The sequence below is a fragment of the Protopterus annectens genome, chromosome 3.part1 (genome assembly GCF_019279795.1).
Source record: "Protopterus annectens isolate FY-2018-M chromosome 3.part1, PAN1.0, whole genome shotgun sequence".
In the NCBI taxonomy this organism is placed as follows: Eukaryota; Metazoa; Chordata; order Ceratodontiformes; family Protopteridae; genus Protopterus; species Protopterus annectens.
Window position 1 is genome coordinate 204,753,803 of NC_056732.1, and position 18,027 is coordinate 204,771,829.

General features: G+C 38.6%; 1 protein-coding gene across 1 annotated transcript in view; it reads right to left on the bottom strand.

Annotated features, from left to right (window-relative positions):
* Positions 1–955: 955 nt before the first annotated feature.
* Positions 956–18,027, bottom strand: part of LOC122798064 (C-C chemokine receptor type 4-like) — a 103,083-nt gene continuing 86,011 nt past the window's right edge. Inside the window, exon 3 of the mRNA XM_044066716.1 lies at positions 956–3,791. Coding sequence (XP_043922651.1) covers positions 2,251–3,342 — 1,092 coding nt within the window. The 5' untranslated portion in view covers positions 3,343–3,791 and the 3' untranslated portion in view covers positions 956–2,250. The remainder of the gene's footprint in view (positions 3,792–18,027) is intronic.

Genomic DNA, 18,027 nt, shown 5'->3' on the forward strand with positions numbered 1-18,027 from the left:
TGACATCAAATTAACATACAAATATTGCTTATTACAGACAATGGGTATATGTATGAATACACATATGTACAAACATGTATGGCCTCAGACAGGGTGCAAACAGGGTCCAGACAAGTAACACTGGGTCTATAACCTGCTGCCATGTTTCACAAAAGAACTGATGTTTACCTTCTTCAGAGGGTAGATGTGGGCTAAACTTCCAACAGAACAGACCAAGGGGGCTGCAGAATGTAAAAGGACAGTGACATCACTCAGTGAGAATAAGATCATACTGAGAGGGACCTGATGCATAGGCATGGGTAATAAGTTGTCAAGTATGCATTTTCAAAGTTTTCTAAACAAGGTGTCACACTCCTGAATACAGGTATCACAGCTCAAAGACAATGTTGTTCAGATGTGCATACTGTAACATTAAGATATGTACATACGTACATACACACACACACACACACACACACACACACACACACACACACACACACACACACACACACAAACATGACAAACACACCCGTGTGTGTGTGTGTGTGTGTGTGTGTGTGTGTGTGTGTGTGTGTGTGTGTGTGTGTGTCTACCTATGTTTGTGGTTGCTATTGTCTAGCACTAGAGATATGGCAAATTACAGTTGCTGGGGTGCACAACACTGCTGTCCCTGCACTTGTTACTCTGCAAAGCAATAGCACTGTAGATGCATGGGTGTGTGAGAGACATGGCCAGGCAATGGAACACATTATAGCATTGTGTATGCTTCACAGTTCAACAGCATTCAGATATATGGTGAAATGGGGGGGGGGGTATTCATGTATACAAACTGCAAGTAGAGGGAAGGATGGCACGTTTGTTTGATCCATCTCACACACACACACACACACACACACACACACACACACACACACACACACACACACACACACACACACACACAAACACACACACGCACTCATGCACACGCCCGCACACACACACACACACACACACACACACACACACACACACGCACACACATACACACAGAGAAATATACACTGAGATATGCTTGACCTTCGTTTGCTCAGTCTTCAGTTGCTCAAGATGCATCTGCTTGACTTGTGTTTCAGAAGCAATTATTCAATGACCACAATTGCAGCAATTTGTAAAGTCTGGTAGGTGTCTTATTCATTCTTATCTGAGGCCAGCAGGTAATAGAGAAAAGCAATCATTATTTTCATGCTGTAATTATGATTGCTGTTTCTTGGAGTTGAGGAAACAGTGGTGAGGAGGTTTCCACATATGGATGTACAGTGTGGTAGCCCTCTCAAAAACTATTGCAGTATCATTTTGGTCTAGGTGCGCACACTGCCATACCAGAAATCCATACTATTTTTACTAATGTTTCTACAGAATGCAGTGCACCTTACTACTTCAAGGAACCACAACCTACCATGCTGTGTGCCCTGTTTTTATACTGCACCACCACGATGATCCACCAGTGGAACAAGACAATGCCGTGTAGAAATTAAAGTGTTCAAGCCACCCTGGTGGTACAGAGGGATAAAGCTATGACTACAACTCAGGTGACCCAAGATCGAATAGTGGCTTGGAGGACTGTGACAGCAGTGGAGAGGGAGGGATGGAGATGTTCCCATCCTGGGGAAAGAGAAATGGTTGTCTGGGTGTCCCCATGATGTGCTTCGTGAAGGCTGGAGATTATACAGGGAGGGTGTGATCTAAGAGGGATTAGGGTGAGAATTTTGCTGAGCTTCTACAGAGGCACCAGTAAAACATTGCCTGTTCCCATTGCATGTCTGCCTCCACAGTGTAACCACACAGACAGAGAGGGCAGGGAACCCAGGGTAGGCAGATGATGAACATCCCCAGGATATCCAAATGTTCTGGGTCAGCCCTGGTCAAAATTATGGATGTAGTCCAAGGGTGAACTGGGGAGATCAGCATACCCAGCAATGGATAAAGGCTGGCTGTCAATGTGAAGCAGAGAAGAAAATCATCCCTCCAAAAAAAGAAAAAGGAATGATAGTGTTCCGTAAACATAACATCCTCATGACAGCCCACAGTGCATGTACTGTCAAGCATGTGATTCTGTTTGTGAATCTTGTGTCTACCAATCCAGTGATGAGAGGTTCTGTACACTCTGTCTGGCAGGCAGGACATGCAGTGTCTATGAATCAGCAATTCTTTTAATATCAAACCCAGTTCATTAGTGGGTGTACAGTGTTGCACTAATCCAGGTTTGCATTATATGTATATTGCCACTTACAAAACTATGTCTAGGTCTGATGATCCTGTTGATTGAGTACGGACTGAACTTCTACGAACAGAAAGGTACCTTCTGGAAATTCCAGTGCTTTTGCAGAGTGGTGCCAGTGATAATATTTTTTGCAACACTTCACACAGATATTTTTGGAATTTCTCTCCCAGAAATGCATAAATTAATGGGTTAAGGCAACAATGAAAAAATGCAATGGCTTCTGTCACCTGTGTTGTGTACATTATCCCTTGACTTGTTTCACAGCCATCAAGAACTTTTTGCTGCAATAAAGTATCCAACAAAATGACACAATTGTAAGGTGCCCAGAAGACTTGAAATGTAATCATAACAATAAACACAAGCTTTATGGCTTTTTTCTTGTTTGCATTTCTACTTTTGATTAACACAATTAAAATATATGTATAGCAGTAACCCATTATTATCATAGGGCAGATAAATCCTAAAACAATAACTTCTAGATTTAAGAAAAGTTTCCATCCCTGGCTGGAATAATTTGGCCTGCATGTCTTATTGGCACTGTCAGCCTGTACTTCACTAAGTAATAATTGAGGAAGGGTAGCTAAAAAAGCTACGCACCAAACAACTAAACTTGTAATAATCCCATAGGTAATGCTCCTTGCTCTTAATGCAAATATAGCATGGACCACTGCTAAATATCTGTCAATACTCATTAAGGTTATGAAAAATATGCCACTGTAATAACCAAAGAGGTAAAGCAAAGTAACTAAATGGCACATTGTGCTTCCAAAGACCCACTCATCAGCGGCATAGTAAGCTAAAAATGGAAGGGACAAAACAAAGAGCAGATCTGACAATGCCAGATTCAGAAGATACATGTCAGTCATGCTTTTCAATTTTTTACATTTAGACAATATCAAAGCAAGAACTAAAATGTTTCCAACTAGTCCCAACACAAATACAATTGTGTAGAGTATAGGCAAGAACACAGAACCAAAGTTTTTAATGTTCTTATTATCACATGGAGGTGAATTTGAAGTACCATTTAAGTTATAGTATTCTGAATAATCAAATAACTCGTCTGGTGTGATGTCCATGTCGCTGCCATTGGATGCCATTTTGTTATGCACTTCACTCTCTTGTATCAGAAATATCAGTTTTACAAAGAAATGGGGGTGCTCTGATATATTATTTCCAGTTGATATTGTCTTTTCGATTTTATATTTTTACATTTCCTGATTCATTCATTTACTCATTTTTTAGGTACCTGGTTCTTCCTTATCACATCTGCAGGGAGCCAGATCCTATCCTGGCAATGAATGAGAATACAAGAGAAAACAGAACGAATCCGTGGTAGAATATTAGCCCACCTCAGTTATCCTGATACTTGGCAAACCTTTGTAGTTCTACTAGGAAGCCACAATAAAATGATGATGATGATGATGGTGATGAGAAAGAGGATGAGAAGGAAGAAGGAAAATGACTGAAATGTGACCACAGAAGTTCCATTCAGGAATTGGGCACTTTTTCCTTGTTGCACTTTTTTGTTGCATTTTATCTGTTGCAGCTGAAAGCAAGTAAATATGGCATGTTTAAATTGTGGAACAAACAGCAACCACATTATACTTTCAATTAAATACTTTTTTGGGGTTTAAGTTTTTTCCCCCTTCAAGAATTCCTTCTTTAACAGAGCAAGATTTTACAGAACTAGTTTATCAGCAGTTTATAACCTATCATGAGATGGATAATGTCTCCATTTGACTGAACATCTCCCTCTTCTGGATTTGCTTCATACTTCATTTTTTCATAAGCTACTTGTCTTGGACTTTAAATTCTACAACATGAAATTAAATCCACATTATTATTATCAAAAGTCAATTAAATCCACATCCATACCCATTTACAAATTTTAATATAAAAAAACTAAGCTGATAGTTATGGCAATTAGGTTAGTTTTGGGTTTTTTTTTTTTGTTTGTTTTTTTTTTTTGAAATCGGGTCACCTTGAAAAGAGCTTAGGAAAGTGGTACACAGAAACATAGTAGCAGGAAACTTCCAAAGTGAAATGCTGCAAAGTAGGACTTTTAAACTTTTTTTATTGTTATGTATCTGTACCCATGACTTTTAAGTAGTTTGTGGAGTTGGGAGGCAAAAGCCTCTTTATAAATTAAGTGAATGTTTACTTATTCCCAGTGAAAATGCTGTGATCTTTGCATTGTCATTTTGACTTTCTGCCATCAGTAAACCACATTTCATAACAAAAATGTTTAACTTGTCAAAAGTAATGGCTGTAAATGCTATGAAACTTTTAGTAAAAAAGGAGAATTTTACAAAAATGGAATTTTGACAGTATAATCTGGTATAGCAAAGAGAATTATGGATGGAAGTGAACTACTTAACCAGATATAAGGTGATATAGATGGACATTGAGATGACTGACCACAGGTTGTAGTAGGCAAATGGCATGATGTACAACAGGAATTATTCAGAAAGGGGCAAAGTATCACAGCATAAATGCTCACTCCATCGCTTTAAAGAGAGATGTTAGGTAGGATTCCAAAAAGGCTTACACTACAAGACTACAAGTTTTAGAACAACTAAAGAGGTAATTAGCTCTGTTTTCTATGTACAAGATGAGGTTTTAGTTTTTTGGGGGTAAGGTGCACTGTATACACCACTGCAACCTTCTAAATTACCTAAATTGGCTAAGAAGTCTATTTATTTCCTATGAGCCTTACTATATAAAATTCTAAATGACGCCTACTGCATTCCCCCCCCTAGAAAAAAAAAAACTCCCAATCAAGAAACAGTCCTATGAAATTCCCTGGAAAACCTAAGGTTACTCAACTGTCACCCATTTAAAACAGTCATTGGTGAAACATCCTTCTCTCAAACAGGCCTAGCTCTTCGGGAAATAATTAATCAAGATGCTCTTACCAAGTTTAAGGAGTCCCTTTCTGAGCACCTCTTCAAGGAAGTTTTTGTAAATACTTTAGGGATAATGGACAAATTATTTAAAAGGCTTAACACTCTAAAATTGCTTACAATCCCTCAACTGATTCCTTTACTTTTTAACTCCTGTTACTCCTGTGTTCACTTCTTAGTCTCTAGGTCTCTGTGATCTCAATTCTTTACTCACTTCCACTTGAGTTTTTTTTTTTTAAAGAAATTTAGTTTTATACCTTTAAGAAACAATTCCATGTAGTCATATTGTGTTGTGATCAATGTAAACTGTTAAAACCTTATGCAAACCTGTTACTTTATTAGAAATGTCTAAAAACTGGATAACATTCTACTTTATAAAAAGTGTATATGAAATATATATGAACATTCTAAAATTTTACAACTATATAAACCTAATACTGTCATAGTTGAAGCACATAACTTAAGCTTACTTGCACTTTTCTATGCCTCTGAACCCAGGTTACAGCTGAAAAGGGTCTCTGGACCAGTCCACCTCCCTGGTTGCCAAATAGTAAATAAATAAATAAAATGTAACCAAAAGTGATCACGTGTAATAGGCATGTAAAGTTTAACATTGATAATGCAGATTTATTTAATATACTAATACAGGGTGTCTGCTTTGTTTACATTACGGTTTTATACACACACACACACACACACACACACACACACACACACACACACACACACACACACACACACACACATTCACAAAAAGTGAAAGGAAGAAAATGTACTCTGAATTTTGTGGTGATTCACTTTTTATGTGTACAGATAAAAGTAAAGTAAGGAAATCCATACGCGTTCTATAAAAAAATCTGCATTGCAAATGTTAAATTCTGTATACATTTCACAGATGAATACTGTTTGTATCACTGACCTAGAAAGCTAAGAGCTCATCTGGTGCATATGTTCATAGCTGATTACTAAGCTAACCACCCTAGGGGTCCTTTTTAAGCCCAGCCATGCTTCCCAAATGTATCTGACAAGTTTTGATACCCTAGGGTTATTTTAAGGGGTATACTTAAGCTTGGACATGGGAGGTCAAGCATTTATAGGCTGTTTTTGTCGTATAGAGATATAGGTTCCAGTGCGGGGTAAATTGTCTATCCCACATCCTATGGTCCAAGTTACAGTTGAATTGGGTTAGGGAAGATGTTAGAAAAATATGTATTTGAACATGTATAAAGTGTTAGTTTAAAAGCAAATAGTATATAATGCATTTTATTCTATTTACAATATGGCAATAAGAATGATTTTACATGTAATTGCTTGAAGCTTTGGAGCTGCAGTGTATTTGAACTCTGACCCTGGCAGTCGCCAGCTCAGCAAGCTTATGTTTTTCACTAATGATTATCTGCTGGGTCAGGAAATTAAATGTATAAAGCATTGAAAATCTTCTTCCTTCCTCTGAGATAATTGGCCTTGTGAATGTTATCAAAGATAAGACACAGCTGCTAAAGTAAAGTTGCAAGAAGAACAAAGAAGTATATTACAAGACTGAACCAACTATTGCATTCGAACAGGCCTGAAACCTTGAAGGAGTAACATTTACAGAAAGACATTATAACTAACCAGGTGCTTTGCAAGGCTGTATTATTCCCATGGGAAAACTTTTAAAATGTATAACATCAGCTTTTTCTTATGAATAGAATATTGTAGACCATAGTGATGTAGGTGCCCTGTGACTAACCACGTCAGTAAGGTGGGCACAGCTTGAATGTAAGACTATATAAAATTGTGTATTTCCTGCATCATGTCAAACAAAACTCTGTACTTGTATGGTTTTTTGCCTCCTGGTGTACACTAGTAAACTTTTGCATCTGAGCCTCCTGTGTTGTTATCATTGTTTTTAACAGTTTGGTCCTCCTTGAACCGGAAGCCCTCAGACAGCTACAGATCAGAGTGTACCAGTGGTCGAATACTGCGCAGGAGAAGCTACCGAAACGGTTCTTCTTGAAACACAAAGACCTCCGACTGAATTGTCGTTTTGAGAGGCTGGCCACTTTCTGATCTGCGGCCGAAGAGCGGTCTCGAACTGGTCGACCCAGGAGGCTCAGGTAGGAAGACATTTGCCTTTTTTCTGTTTTAGATCAGGGACTAGGTTACAGTAAATGTCATTGTCAGAGATTTGTTATGCAGATCAGGGACAAAAGGAAATTACTGTATATTTTGTCAGGGATCAGGGAAACAGAGTAAGGTAGGCAGTTATTCTAGATAAACTGTGTAAGGAACTGAAATACCATGTGGTGAAAAGGGTTACGTAACATTTTCTTTTAGAATGGGAAATCAGTGCACTAAAAAATCGCGAGATCCGCCCCTAACTGATGATGCAAAATATATGCAATTGCAACTGGCTGATAATGTAAGGTATTATACAAAATGGGTTAATAAATACTGATTTGATGGTAAATTAAATAAGATGTTATTAGTTAAACTTTTAAAACAGCTTAAATCTGACGCAGAAGGTCAGGCAAAAAAACAACAGCGATTAGGCATTCCTCAGGCACACAGGTGGATTGAGGAAGTAAACCGAAGGGAACAAAAAACTAAAAATGCTAAGACGTTATTTTTAGATAAAGAGGATAATAATACAGTAATAGCGACGGCCCCTCCTCCTCCGCCCCCTCCAATGCCTTTTTCAGGATATGAAGCAGGAGGACAAGCTGGTCCACCTCCACGTTATCCTGAAGTTACAAGAGCACTAAAACCATTTGTTAGAGATCCTATTGAAACTAGGTCCCGGACACATAAAACACTTGGGGACACAGACTTATATCAAATAGGGAGAAACACACTAGAAGAGAGTGAGGAAGAAATCTGTCCACTAATCGAGGTACCAAATCCTCAGGCAGGACAGGAAGGGCAGGACCCAACTCTTCTAGTATATAGACCATGGACACCGGAAGATATTCGGAAAGCTACAGAGGGAATCCCTCATCCAAAAGTTAATTACACAAAGTTTTACAAGATTTGCAAGGTATGAGATTAAGTTACCACTTGAATGGGGAAGAAGTAGAAAAGGTAGTTAGACAGATTGTGGGTCCAGACTGGCACATGATTTGTGGCACCTGGAATCCTCGTAATGCAGAGCTTAAACCACTCCCACATAGTGACGCAGAATTAGACAACAGAGTGAAAGGTCTTACAGACCGAATTTCTGAAAAATGGAAACCTAGAGCAGATTGGACTTGCATTAACCAATGCATACAACAAGAGAATGAAACTGTAGATGGGTACTATGGTAGATTATTGGAATGTTTCAATAACCATAGTGGTATGGCTATCCCTGAAAATCAGACACATGATACCTCGTATGAACAGCAACTGAAAAATGCATTTCAAAAAAGGTTGCATTGCACCTATCAGTAGCTTTATTACAAAGCATATGATAGATCATCGAACAAGTAGGCTACAAGCCTTACTTGAATATGCTAGACATGCTGAAAGACACTTTAATAGTAAAAAGAAAAAGAAGACACAGGTCTTCACAGCTGAAGATGGAGCTGAAGTCTTTGTAGTACAGTCAGGTAAGAAGGGTAAGAAAAATACACAGGGAAATAGACAATCTGACAAAAGGTCAGAAGATTTTGAAGCAAGAAAAAAGAAAGGTGAGTGCTTTAAGTGCGGCAAGAAAGGACGTTTAGCAAGGGATTGCAGGCTAAATAAAAAGGTGACTACAGAAAATAAAGGTGATGAGGACTGACTATATGATAGTGATGAAAATCAGAAATCATCAGGGAAGGAAACAAACAAAGGGCAAATGTAAATGTAATGGAAGGAACAGAGGAAGTACAAGCAGATCTAGAAGATGAAGAAAGTGAAATTTTAGATTTGGCATTACTGAGCTTGGAGCTCTATTTGGCAGACACAAAACCGGAAGTTACACTTCTGGTAGAAGGAAGGGAAGTGAAATTCTTGTGTGACTCAGGAGCGTCACGAACTTTGATACACCCTTCAAAGTTACCAGAATATTCTGAATCACCTGACTATATATTAGTGAAAGCAGCAAATGGACAGCTATATAGGGAGCCACTCTCCCATGATATAGCAATAACTGACCCAGTTTCAGGTATGACTCAGAAAAGTAAAATTGTAGTTTCTGCAAAATGTCCAGTAAACTTACTGGGAAGAGATCTTATGCAGATATTTGGCATAGCGGTAGTTCCCACTATGCAGGGTATGGAGGCACAAAGACAAATGGATACTTTTGTGGTGCGACCGGAGGGTGAAACTTTTTACTGGTACAGCCAGGACCTAGTCACGACTGGTCCAGGGGCAGTAACCGAAGAACTGATGAATGTAGCCATCAGTAAGGCCCCCTCCCTTGACACTGACCAACAGCATTTGTTGCACTGTACTCTATACTACTGTAGCATGTCAGGACCTGATAAAGAATATGAGCAAGAGTTGTTCAAAAATCCTGCTAACAGATTAGTATTACGAACCTTGTATTGGGATACTGAGGGAAACATTGTGGTAAGCTGTTCATTACCTCAGGAATTCATGACACTGTACAAATCTAATAGACTACCACATGTCAGCTTGACAAAGAATAAGGATGTGAGATGGGCAGACTTAGGAGAAAAAGTAACAAGATGGGAAAAACAAACTGATTTAGAATTATCAGAACAGGGAATACAAAAACAGAAATTGAATTGGCTAACACAGACACATCCAGCTGTACACTTACAAACTAGTGAAGACATCTGATTAGCATTCTTATTAGAAGAAGAAGAAAAAGCCTTGTGTGACATACCAGACATTCTTTGGTCAACAGGTAAATCAGATGTAAGACTTATTCAAACAGCAGGACCAGTAACTATTACACCAAAATCAGCATTTAGACCACAGAAAAGACAATACCCCTTGAGGAAAGATGCAGAGCAAGGAATCAAGCCTATAATAGCAGCATTACTCAAGGAAGGAGTACTGGTAGAATCTTTTGATTCACCATGTAACACCCCTCTATTTCCTGTTAAAAAAGCAAACAGGGAATGGCGGATGGTACAGGATTTACAAGCTGTAAACAATGCAATAATACCTTGAGCACCTACGGTGCCAGACCCACACACCTTGTTGAATGATTTGAAGCCACAACAAAAATATTTCACTGTGGTAGATATAAGCAATGCTTTATTTTCAATACCTATACATCCTGATAGCCAGTATTGGTTTGCATTTACATTTCAGGGTAAAAGATATACCTATACTCGGCTACCGCAGGGATATTGTGAAAGTCCAATGATATTTGCACAAGAAATGGCAAGCAACCTGGCAGGGTTTACCCCACCAGGAGGTAGTCAGATTCTACTTTATGTAGATGACATCTTGCTAGCAGCCCCTACCCAGCATCAATGCAGGGAGGATACGATAGCATTATTGAAATTTTTAGCAGCACAAGGACACAAAGTAAACAAAAGTAAGTTACAACTTTGGAGAAAACAAGTTAGATACCTAGGATATGTAATATCCAATGAAGGTAGAATATTAGACGAAGACAGAAAAACAGCGATTTTACAGGCACCTAAACCAGCAACCAAGAAGGAAATGATGTCCTTCTTGGGAACGACTAATTTTGTCGAGCTGGATATCAAACTATGCTTTAGAATCTGCTCCACTGGCTGATTTAATATATAAAACACCAATGGCAGCACAAGATGTATTACAATGGACACCTAAAGCAGAAACAGCTTTCTGCAGACTAAAACAATTGATAGCTTCATCATTAGTTTTAGGACTTCCAAATTACCACAAAAGATTTTTTCAGACCATAGATTGTAAACAGGGATACATGACGTCAGTTTTGATGCAACAGCATGGGGATAAGCAATGCCCCATAGCTTACTATTCATCACAGTTAGATCCAGTGGCACGATCATTGCCTCACTGTGTGCAAGCAGTAGTCGCAGCTGCAATGGCAGTACAGGCTTCGGCCTCAGTGGTGTTGTTTCACCTTCTCACATTGAGAGTGCCTCATGCAGTCACGATAATTTTACTGCAAGAGAAAATAGCATATCTATCTCCTGCTAGACATCTTTCATGTATGACCATACTGCTGAGCCAACCTCATATGGTAATTGAACGTTGTACAACATTAAATCCATCAACATTACTTCCAACTCCTGTGGATGGCACACCGCACAGTTGCCTGCAGGAAATTGAGCAAATAACTTTGCCCAGACAAGACCTCACTGATATGCCCTTGGATGATGCCGAGGTGACATTTTATGTGGACAGTTCATGCAGAAAGGGTCCTACAGGGAAAAACCTAGTAGGATATGCAGTAGTCACAGATACAGAGATTTTAGAAGCCCAACCCTTACAGCATAACCTGTCTGCTCAAGCAGCAGAACTGATAGCCTTAACACGGGCTTGTACTCTAGCGAAAGATAAATGTGTGAACATATATACTGACAGTCAGTATGCTTTCTCTACAGTGCATGTTTTTGCACAACAATGGAAAAATAGGGGAATGATAACATCTAATGGTAAACCGATTAATCATGCGCAACTTATTTTGAACTTGTTAGATTCCATTCAGTTATCTACTGAAGTAGCTATTTGTAAATGTTTAGCTCATACAAAACAACAGGATGCAATTTCAAAAGGAAATGCAAAAGCTGATGCAGCTGCAAAGCAAGCAGCCTCAAACTCAGAAACTTTACTTTTAACCGAGGAATTACAACCCTCTGAGATTTTAGATTTAGAAATGTTAAAAACGATGCAGACATTAACTACAAAAGCTGAGAAACAGAAATGGGAGAAACGAGGTGCAATCCTCGAAGATGGACTGTATATCTCCAAAGAGAAAAAAACAATATTGCCGTCTAATTTATTTAGATATGCAGCTTTGTTGAGCCATGGGCAGTGCCATGTCTCAACAGGGGGGATGGTACAGTTAGTAAATCGAATATTCCAAACATATGGATTCACAAACTTTACACAAAAATTTTGTGCAGCATGTCATATCTGTAACAAACATCATGCACAAGGAGCATTCAAACCCAAGCAAGGGAGTTTTCCTATACCACCATATCTGTTCCATACTATCTGTATGGATTTCATAGAACTGAACAAATGTGAAGGGGAAAAATACTGTTTAGTAATTATAGACATGTTTTCCAAATGGGTAGAAGCTTTTCCAACTAAAAATCCGGATGCAGCAACAGTGGCAAAGGCCCTAATAAAAGAAATAATTCCTAGATTTGGCATACCGGAAAGAATCTATAGTGACAATGGGACACATTTTGTTAATCAAACGATTCACCAACTTGGGAGATTCTTTGGGATCTCCTTGAAGAATCATTGTGCTTACCACCCACAGTCTGCAGGACTGGTGGAAAGGTACAATGGAATTTTAAAAAGCAAGTTGAGGAAGTTAATAAATGAAACACAGAAGAATTGGATTTGCTGTTTGCCTTTGGCACTGCTGAGCATGAGAACAGTTCCAAATGTAAAGGATTTGACCCCCTTTGAAGTGATATTTGGAAGGGCATATTATGTGCCACAGTGGAAAGCTCTCATGCCTGCAGAACTAGAGGCTGACAGCTCATTAGCTGATATGAAAAAACTGTTAATAAATAAAACTGTTTTGCAGTTGAACTCTTTTTCAGATAAAAGACAGACCAGACCGTTGGAAGCAGTGCTGACCCCAGGTTCCTGGGTGTGGTTAAAGGTCACGAAGAGGAAGAATTGGGTGAGTCCAAAGTGGGAAGGACCGTACCAGGTACTGTTGGCAACGCCTACTGCAGTCAAAGTTGCTGAGAGGTCGTCCTGGGTCCACCTGACGCACTGTAAACCGGTAAAGAATTTTCAACTTGATAAACATTTTGTGACTGATACACAACAAAGGCAGGATGGCCAAGAGCGAAATGAGTAAAAATGCAGATCAACCCCGAAGATATTGTTTAATCATCTTGCTAACTATGCATTTATTGACTATGATTATGATGACTTTCCTTTTGTTGTGGTTTTTCCTACATATAACCACACAAGTGAAAGTGGAAAAACGTGATGAACTGTCTATAGACTGGCATCCAAACTTTAACACATACCTAGCTATGAAGCGTGTATATGTAGAGACTATGAACATTTCAAATTGCTGGGTTTGTACTGCCATACCAACAGCATATGGAGGACTGTTGATGTCCGCTGTCCCCTTGGAGATAAATGAGACTTGGGAGAATTTACTTTTTGATACAGGTTCTGTAAGATCACAGGACAAAATTGCATTGTATTTGCCTATTACACAGAGGGGAATTGTATGTTTCTATAAGAATGATACACTCCAAGTGGGTTGGAGTAACTGTAACATAACTATATCTTATAAATGCTATATTAAAGCTAAAGATAAAGGCACTGTTTGTAACACAAATTATGATTCATATTTGAGCTTAATGAAAACAACATTAAGTGATGTGCAGAGAAATCCTGTCTTGCATAAACAATTGTCTGTTATAGACAAGAAAATGTTTCATTCAGAATTAACCCGCATCAGTACTAAAGTAGAAAACTGTTATTTTGTTTGTGGGAAAAAGGCATACAAATGGCTACCTGAGAATTGGTCCGGCAGTGGTTTTTTGGGTTATCTGGTTCCGGCTATAAGGCATACTGCAGAATTACCTCTAGGTAAGATACGAAATGTAAGAGATGTAGCCCGAAAACCTGAAGATCCAATCGGAAAACCTGTAAATCCAATGGGAAAAATTGAAGCTGGTTGGAAGAACCATCATTCCGTGAAAGATAAAGAAAAATTGACTCATATGGACTTGAGTGACAGTGTTATATCCTGGGCTGGAATATTTCCAGCATATGGAGCAGTCAAATCGATCTGGGAGTTGAGAAAGCTGTCGAAACTTCTTGAAGTAATGAGTAACGCAACTTTTTCTGCTCTCAAACTAGTGACTGATGAACTGAATGCAATGAGAACTGTTGTGCTACAAAATCGAATGGCTCTTGACTTCACCCTAGTGGCGAGAGGTGGTACATGCGCGCTTATCAGAGAAGAATGCTGTGCATTCATACCAGACAATCGACACGAGATTAATGACCACCTAGAGGTAATACAGCAGGTATCGGCCATGACTGAACCAGGCCCAAACCCACTGACGAACTTTTTCCAGAGTCTGTTTGGTGGGTGGGGTTCTATCCTAATGAATATTTTGATTGCTATTTGTGTTGGTCTACTCCTATTAGGAGCATGTGTCTGTTGTGGAATCCCCTGTATGAAAAGATTAGTCAAAGATTTTGTTGATATATCTGTAACTGAAACTTTGTACCAAGACATTGAATTGGAACTATTGATTCCAGACGAAACTTTTTCCGAAATATAAACTAAATGACTTGTCTAGTTGAAAGTCCTTAAAGGAGAAGGCTAGGGGACAATATAACATTGTTTATGTTTCTGAATAGAATAAAAAGTATTAAAAGGGAGGAAAATGTTAGAAAAATATGTATTTGAACATGTATAAAGTGTTAGTTTAAAAGCAAATAGTATATAATGCATTTTATTCTATTTACAATATGGCAATAAGAATGATTTTACATGTAATTGCTTAAAGCTTTGGAGCTGCAGTGTATTTGAACTCTGACCCTGGCAGTAGCCAGCTCAGCAAGCTTATGTATTTCACTAATGATTATCTGCTGGGTCAGGAAATTAAATGTATAAAGCATTGAAAATCTTCTTCCTTCCTCTGAGATAATTGGCCTTGTGAATGTTATCAAAGATAAGACACAGCTGCTAAAGTAAAGTTGCAAGAAGAACAAAGAAGTATATTACAAGACTGAACCAACTATTGTATTCGAACAGGCCTGAAACCTTGAAGGAGTAACATTTACAGAAAGACATTATAACTAACCAGGTGCTTTGCAAGGCTGTATTATTCCCATGGGAAAACTTTTAAAATGTATAACATCAGCTTTTTCTTATGAATAGAATATTGTAGACCATAGTGATGCAGGTGCCCTGTGACTAACCACGTCAGTAAGGTGGGCACAGCTTGAATGTAAGACTATATAAAATTGTGTATTTCCTGCATCATGTCAGACAAAACTCTGTACTTATATGGTTTTTTGCCTCCTGGTGTACACTAGTAAACTTTTGCATCTGAGCCTCCTGTGTGTTATCATTGTTTTTAACAGAAGAACTCTGCTTTACTTGGTTGTGAAGCCTCTTCCAGAGAAGAGGTAGTCTCTGCGACAGATGTCTGTCCCTCCATCATGTCCTATTTATGTCACAGACACAGTTTAAGTCATTAGAATGGGTAATTCTGATTTGTTTTGCAGATGTGCAACAGATCCATTAGAGTGGGATCAGGTAATGCTTTGTAGGCCAGGCATAGCTCACCTCTCAGCAATCTGTAAGAGAATGAGTACTGGGATAGGGCTTTGAGGCAGTCTGCACAGGACATGTTGTTTAAGCCATGTATTCTTTTTGCGAGGAACCTCTGTGGATGTTGCATATGCCTGGTCAGAAACATACCAGAGCGGGTGCTGTACTTGAACTTTCATCTGCTAAGGCAGAGTACAGTGGAACAATAATACCATGAAGAATGGATACAATTACCCCTTTAATTGTTCCCAAACTTGAAGCAGCACAGTATAAGGCTTTTTGGAACCATTATGAGCCCTGAATAATTCCACATATCATGGAAACATGTCCTTAATGAACAATATGAAATCTATATGCTACTTGTGGTTTACGTACGCATACTACAGCCCCTGGGGATAATGCCCACTGTATACAACCTATCTTGTAGCTGTCATGCTGGCCTATTCATTCTCAATGAAGGAGAATTTGTGGTCTTGATGTACTTGGATCTGCTGCAGTATCCAGGCCACGTGCCTTTGTTAATCCTTAGACCTCTTCATTCCCGTGAGGTCTACTGCCATTTGCTGGTAGACAGAGATAAACCCTGAGACATACAGTGGATGCTTGTTAACCTACATATAGCAGGTACATTTCAGCAAACCCCACAAACAGGATTCCTCAAACTGCCAATGCTAAGATTCCACTCATGACATGTAAGGTCGTGCAGCCTGTATGATGCAAGTGGTATGAGGTACAGGGCAAGGAATGTCAGAGGGAGAAGGCAATGCACCTGCATTCTAATACTGATGTCATCCTCATAAATGATGGCCTGACCAAAGTATTGTTCATATCATGTCACTGTCTTTTAAAGATAAACATAACAACCCTTGTGGCACATGCCAAGGAATAGAGGCTGTCAGATTATCTGCAGCATAGCCCCAAAACTCAAGAGAGTTGTGGCAGACCATAGTGACATGGTCTGTTCCTCTGCTAACACATGTGGGGTGTTAATTGCAGATGGCAGGTGGCAGCATCATGATGGAGTACTGGTGTATATGTCACAAGTCATAACAATTATGGGAATAATTATCTTTTTTCTCTTGACTGTTTTCTTTTAAAGTCTCATGGGGTATCTACCATTTTTAAACTAAACAAAACTCAGCTGCTTACTTTTTTTAGAAGAATGCATCCAGTTGGGCCATGTTTCAGTAATCTCTGAGGATCTTATCAAGCTGCAAAGGCCTATTTGTGTAATGCCAGCAGCCTGGGCAATAAGACCCATGGACTTAGGAGCATTTCACCGTATGAGCATTTCTCCGTTATACATATTACTGAATTATACAATTCAGGCTCACTTATTTTTCCAAGCTATACTAACTATGATTACATAAGGAAGAACTGACATGGTGGGGGATTCTATTAATGGTAGCTGAAGAACTTGAAGTTAAACCCATCCTAGCTGACAGGCCCTTACAAGCTCGGGTGGTACACGTTTATGGTTGTACTAAATATGAACCGTTCCTCATTATTTTGTGCAATGGAAAACCTTCAATGATGAAAATTAGACATGAGGAATTTATCACTAACATTAGAAAGTGGTTTTAATATCCAAGGATAATTCTGATGGATGATCTTAATTATCCACATACTGACTGGGAGAAATGCATTTTATTATATGTTGTTGTGCAGGAATTTTTGGACCTGTTACATCAACATGAATTCTCTCAGTTGGTCAAAGAGCTAACAAGAGGACACAGTATTTTAGATGTAATCCTCACTAATTTTGAAGTATTAACTGAAAATGTTACACTAGAGACACATATGGATTTATCTGACCACCATTCTATTAGCTTTGCCATTAGATATCAAAATCATCAGTTAGCAAACATAGAAAAATAGATTACAGCATACCTTGTACTGAGATATGTAATATAAATTGGGCTGAATATAGCAAAGAACCTGATTCAGGATATAGAACTTTGGAGACTGTGTTATTTGCAGCTGTAAGTAATACCAGTTCTGATTTTTCTTATAATTTTACAATATATAAATATCCATTTTGGTAGATTGCCAAACTATTAAAATTTTACCAAAAGAAAAAGAGAATATCAAGACTGATTGGGAAATATATATACTAAGTTTAGAATCATTAGTAAGAGTTTTAGGTTTATGTTAAAGAAAGATAAAGCAAGGTTTGAACTAAGACTGACTCAAGAGCAAACTAATAAAAATCATATTATAAATGTATAAAGGGACTAAACTAAACATATTATTAGGAGTGTGGAGTTAAATGGTATAGAAACAGACAAATCAGCCCCCTGTAATAAAGCCAGCTTTAGCGCGCTTTTTCGCTTGTATTCAACTCAGCACAGCTCCTCGTGGTGTCCTGCAGAGTTCTACAAGCAGCAGAGAGCAAAAGAGTGACTTTTTCCTGATTTAAGTATTTTTTTCTGGCTTTTTGATTATTTACTGCTTAGCGACTGCATTTTCGCCTGTTTATACAGCTCTGCATTCTATTTAAACTGTTT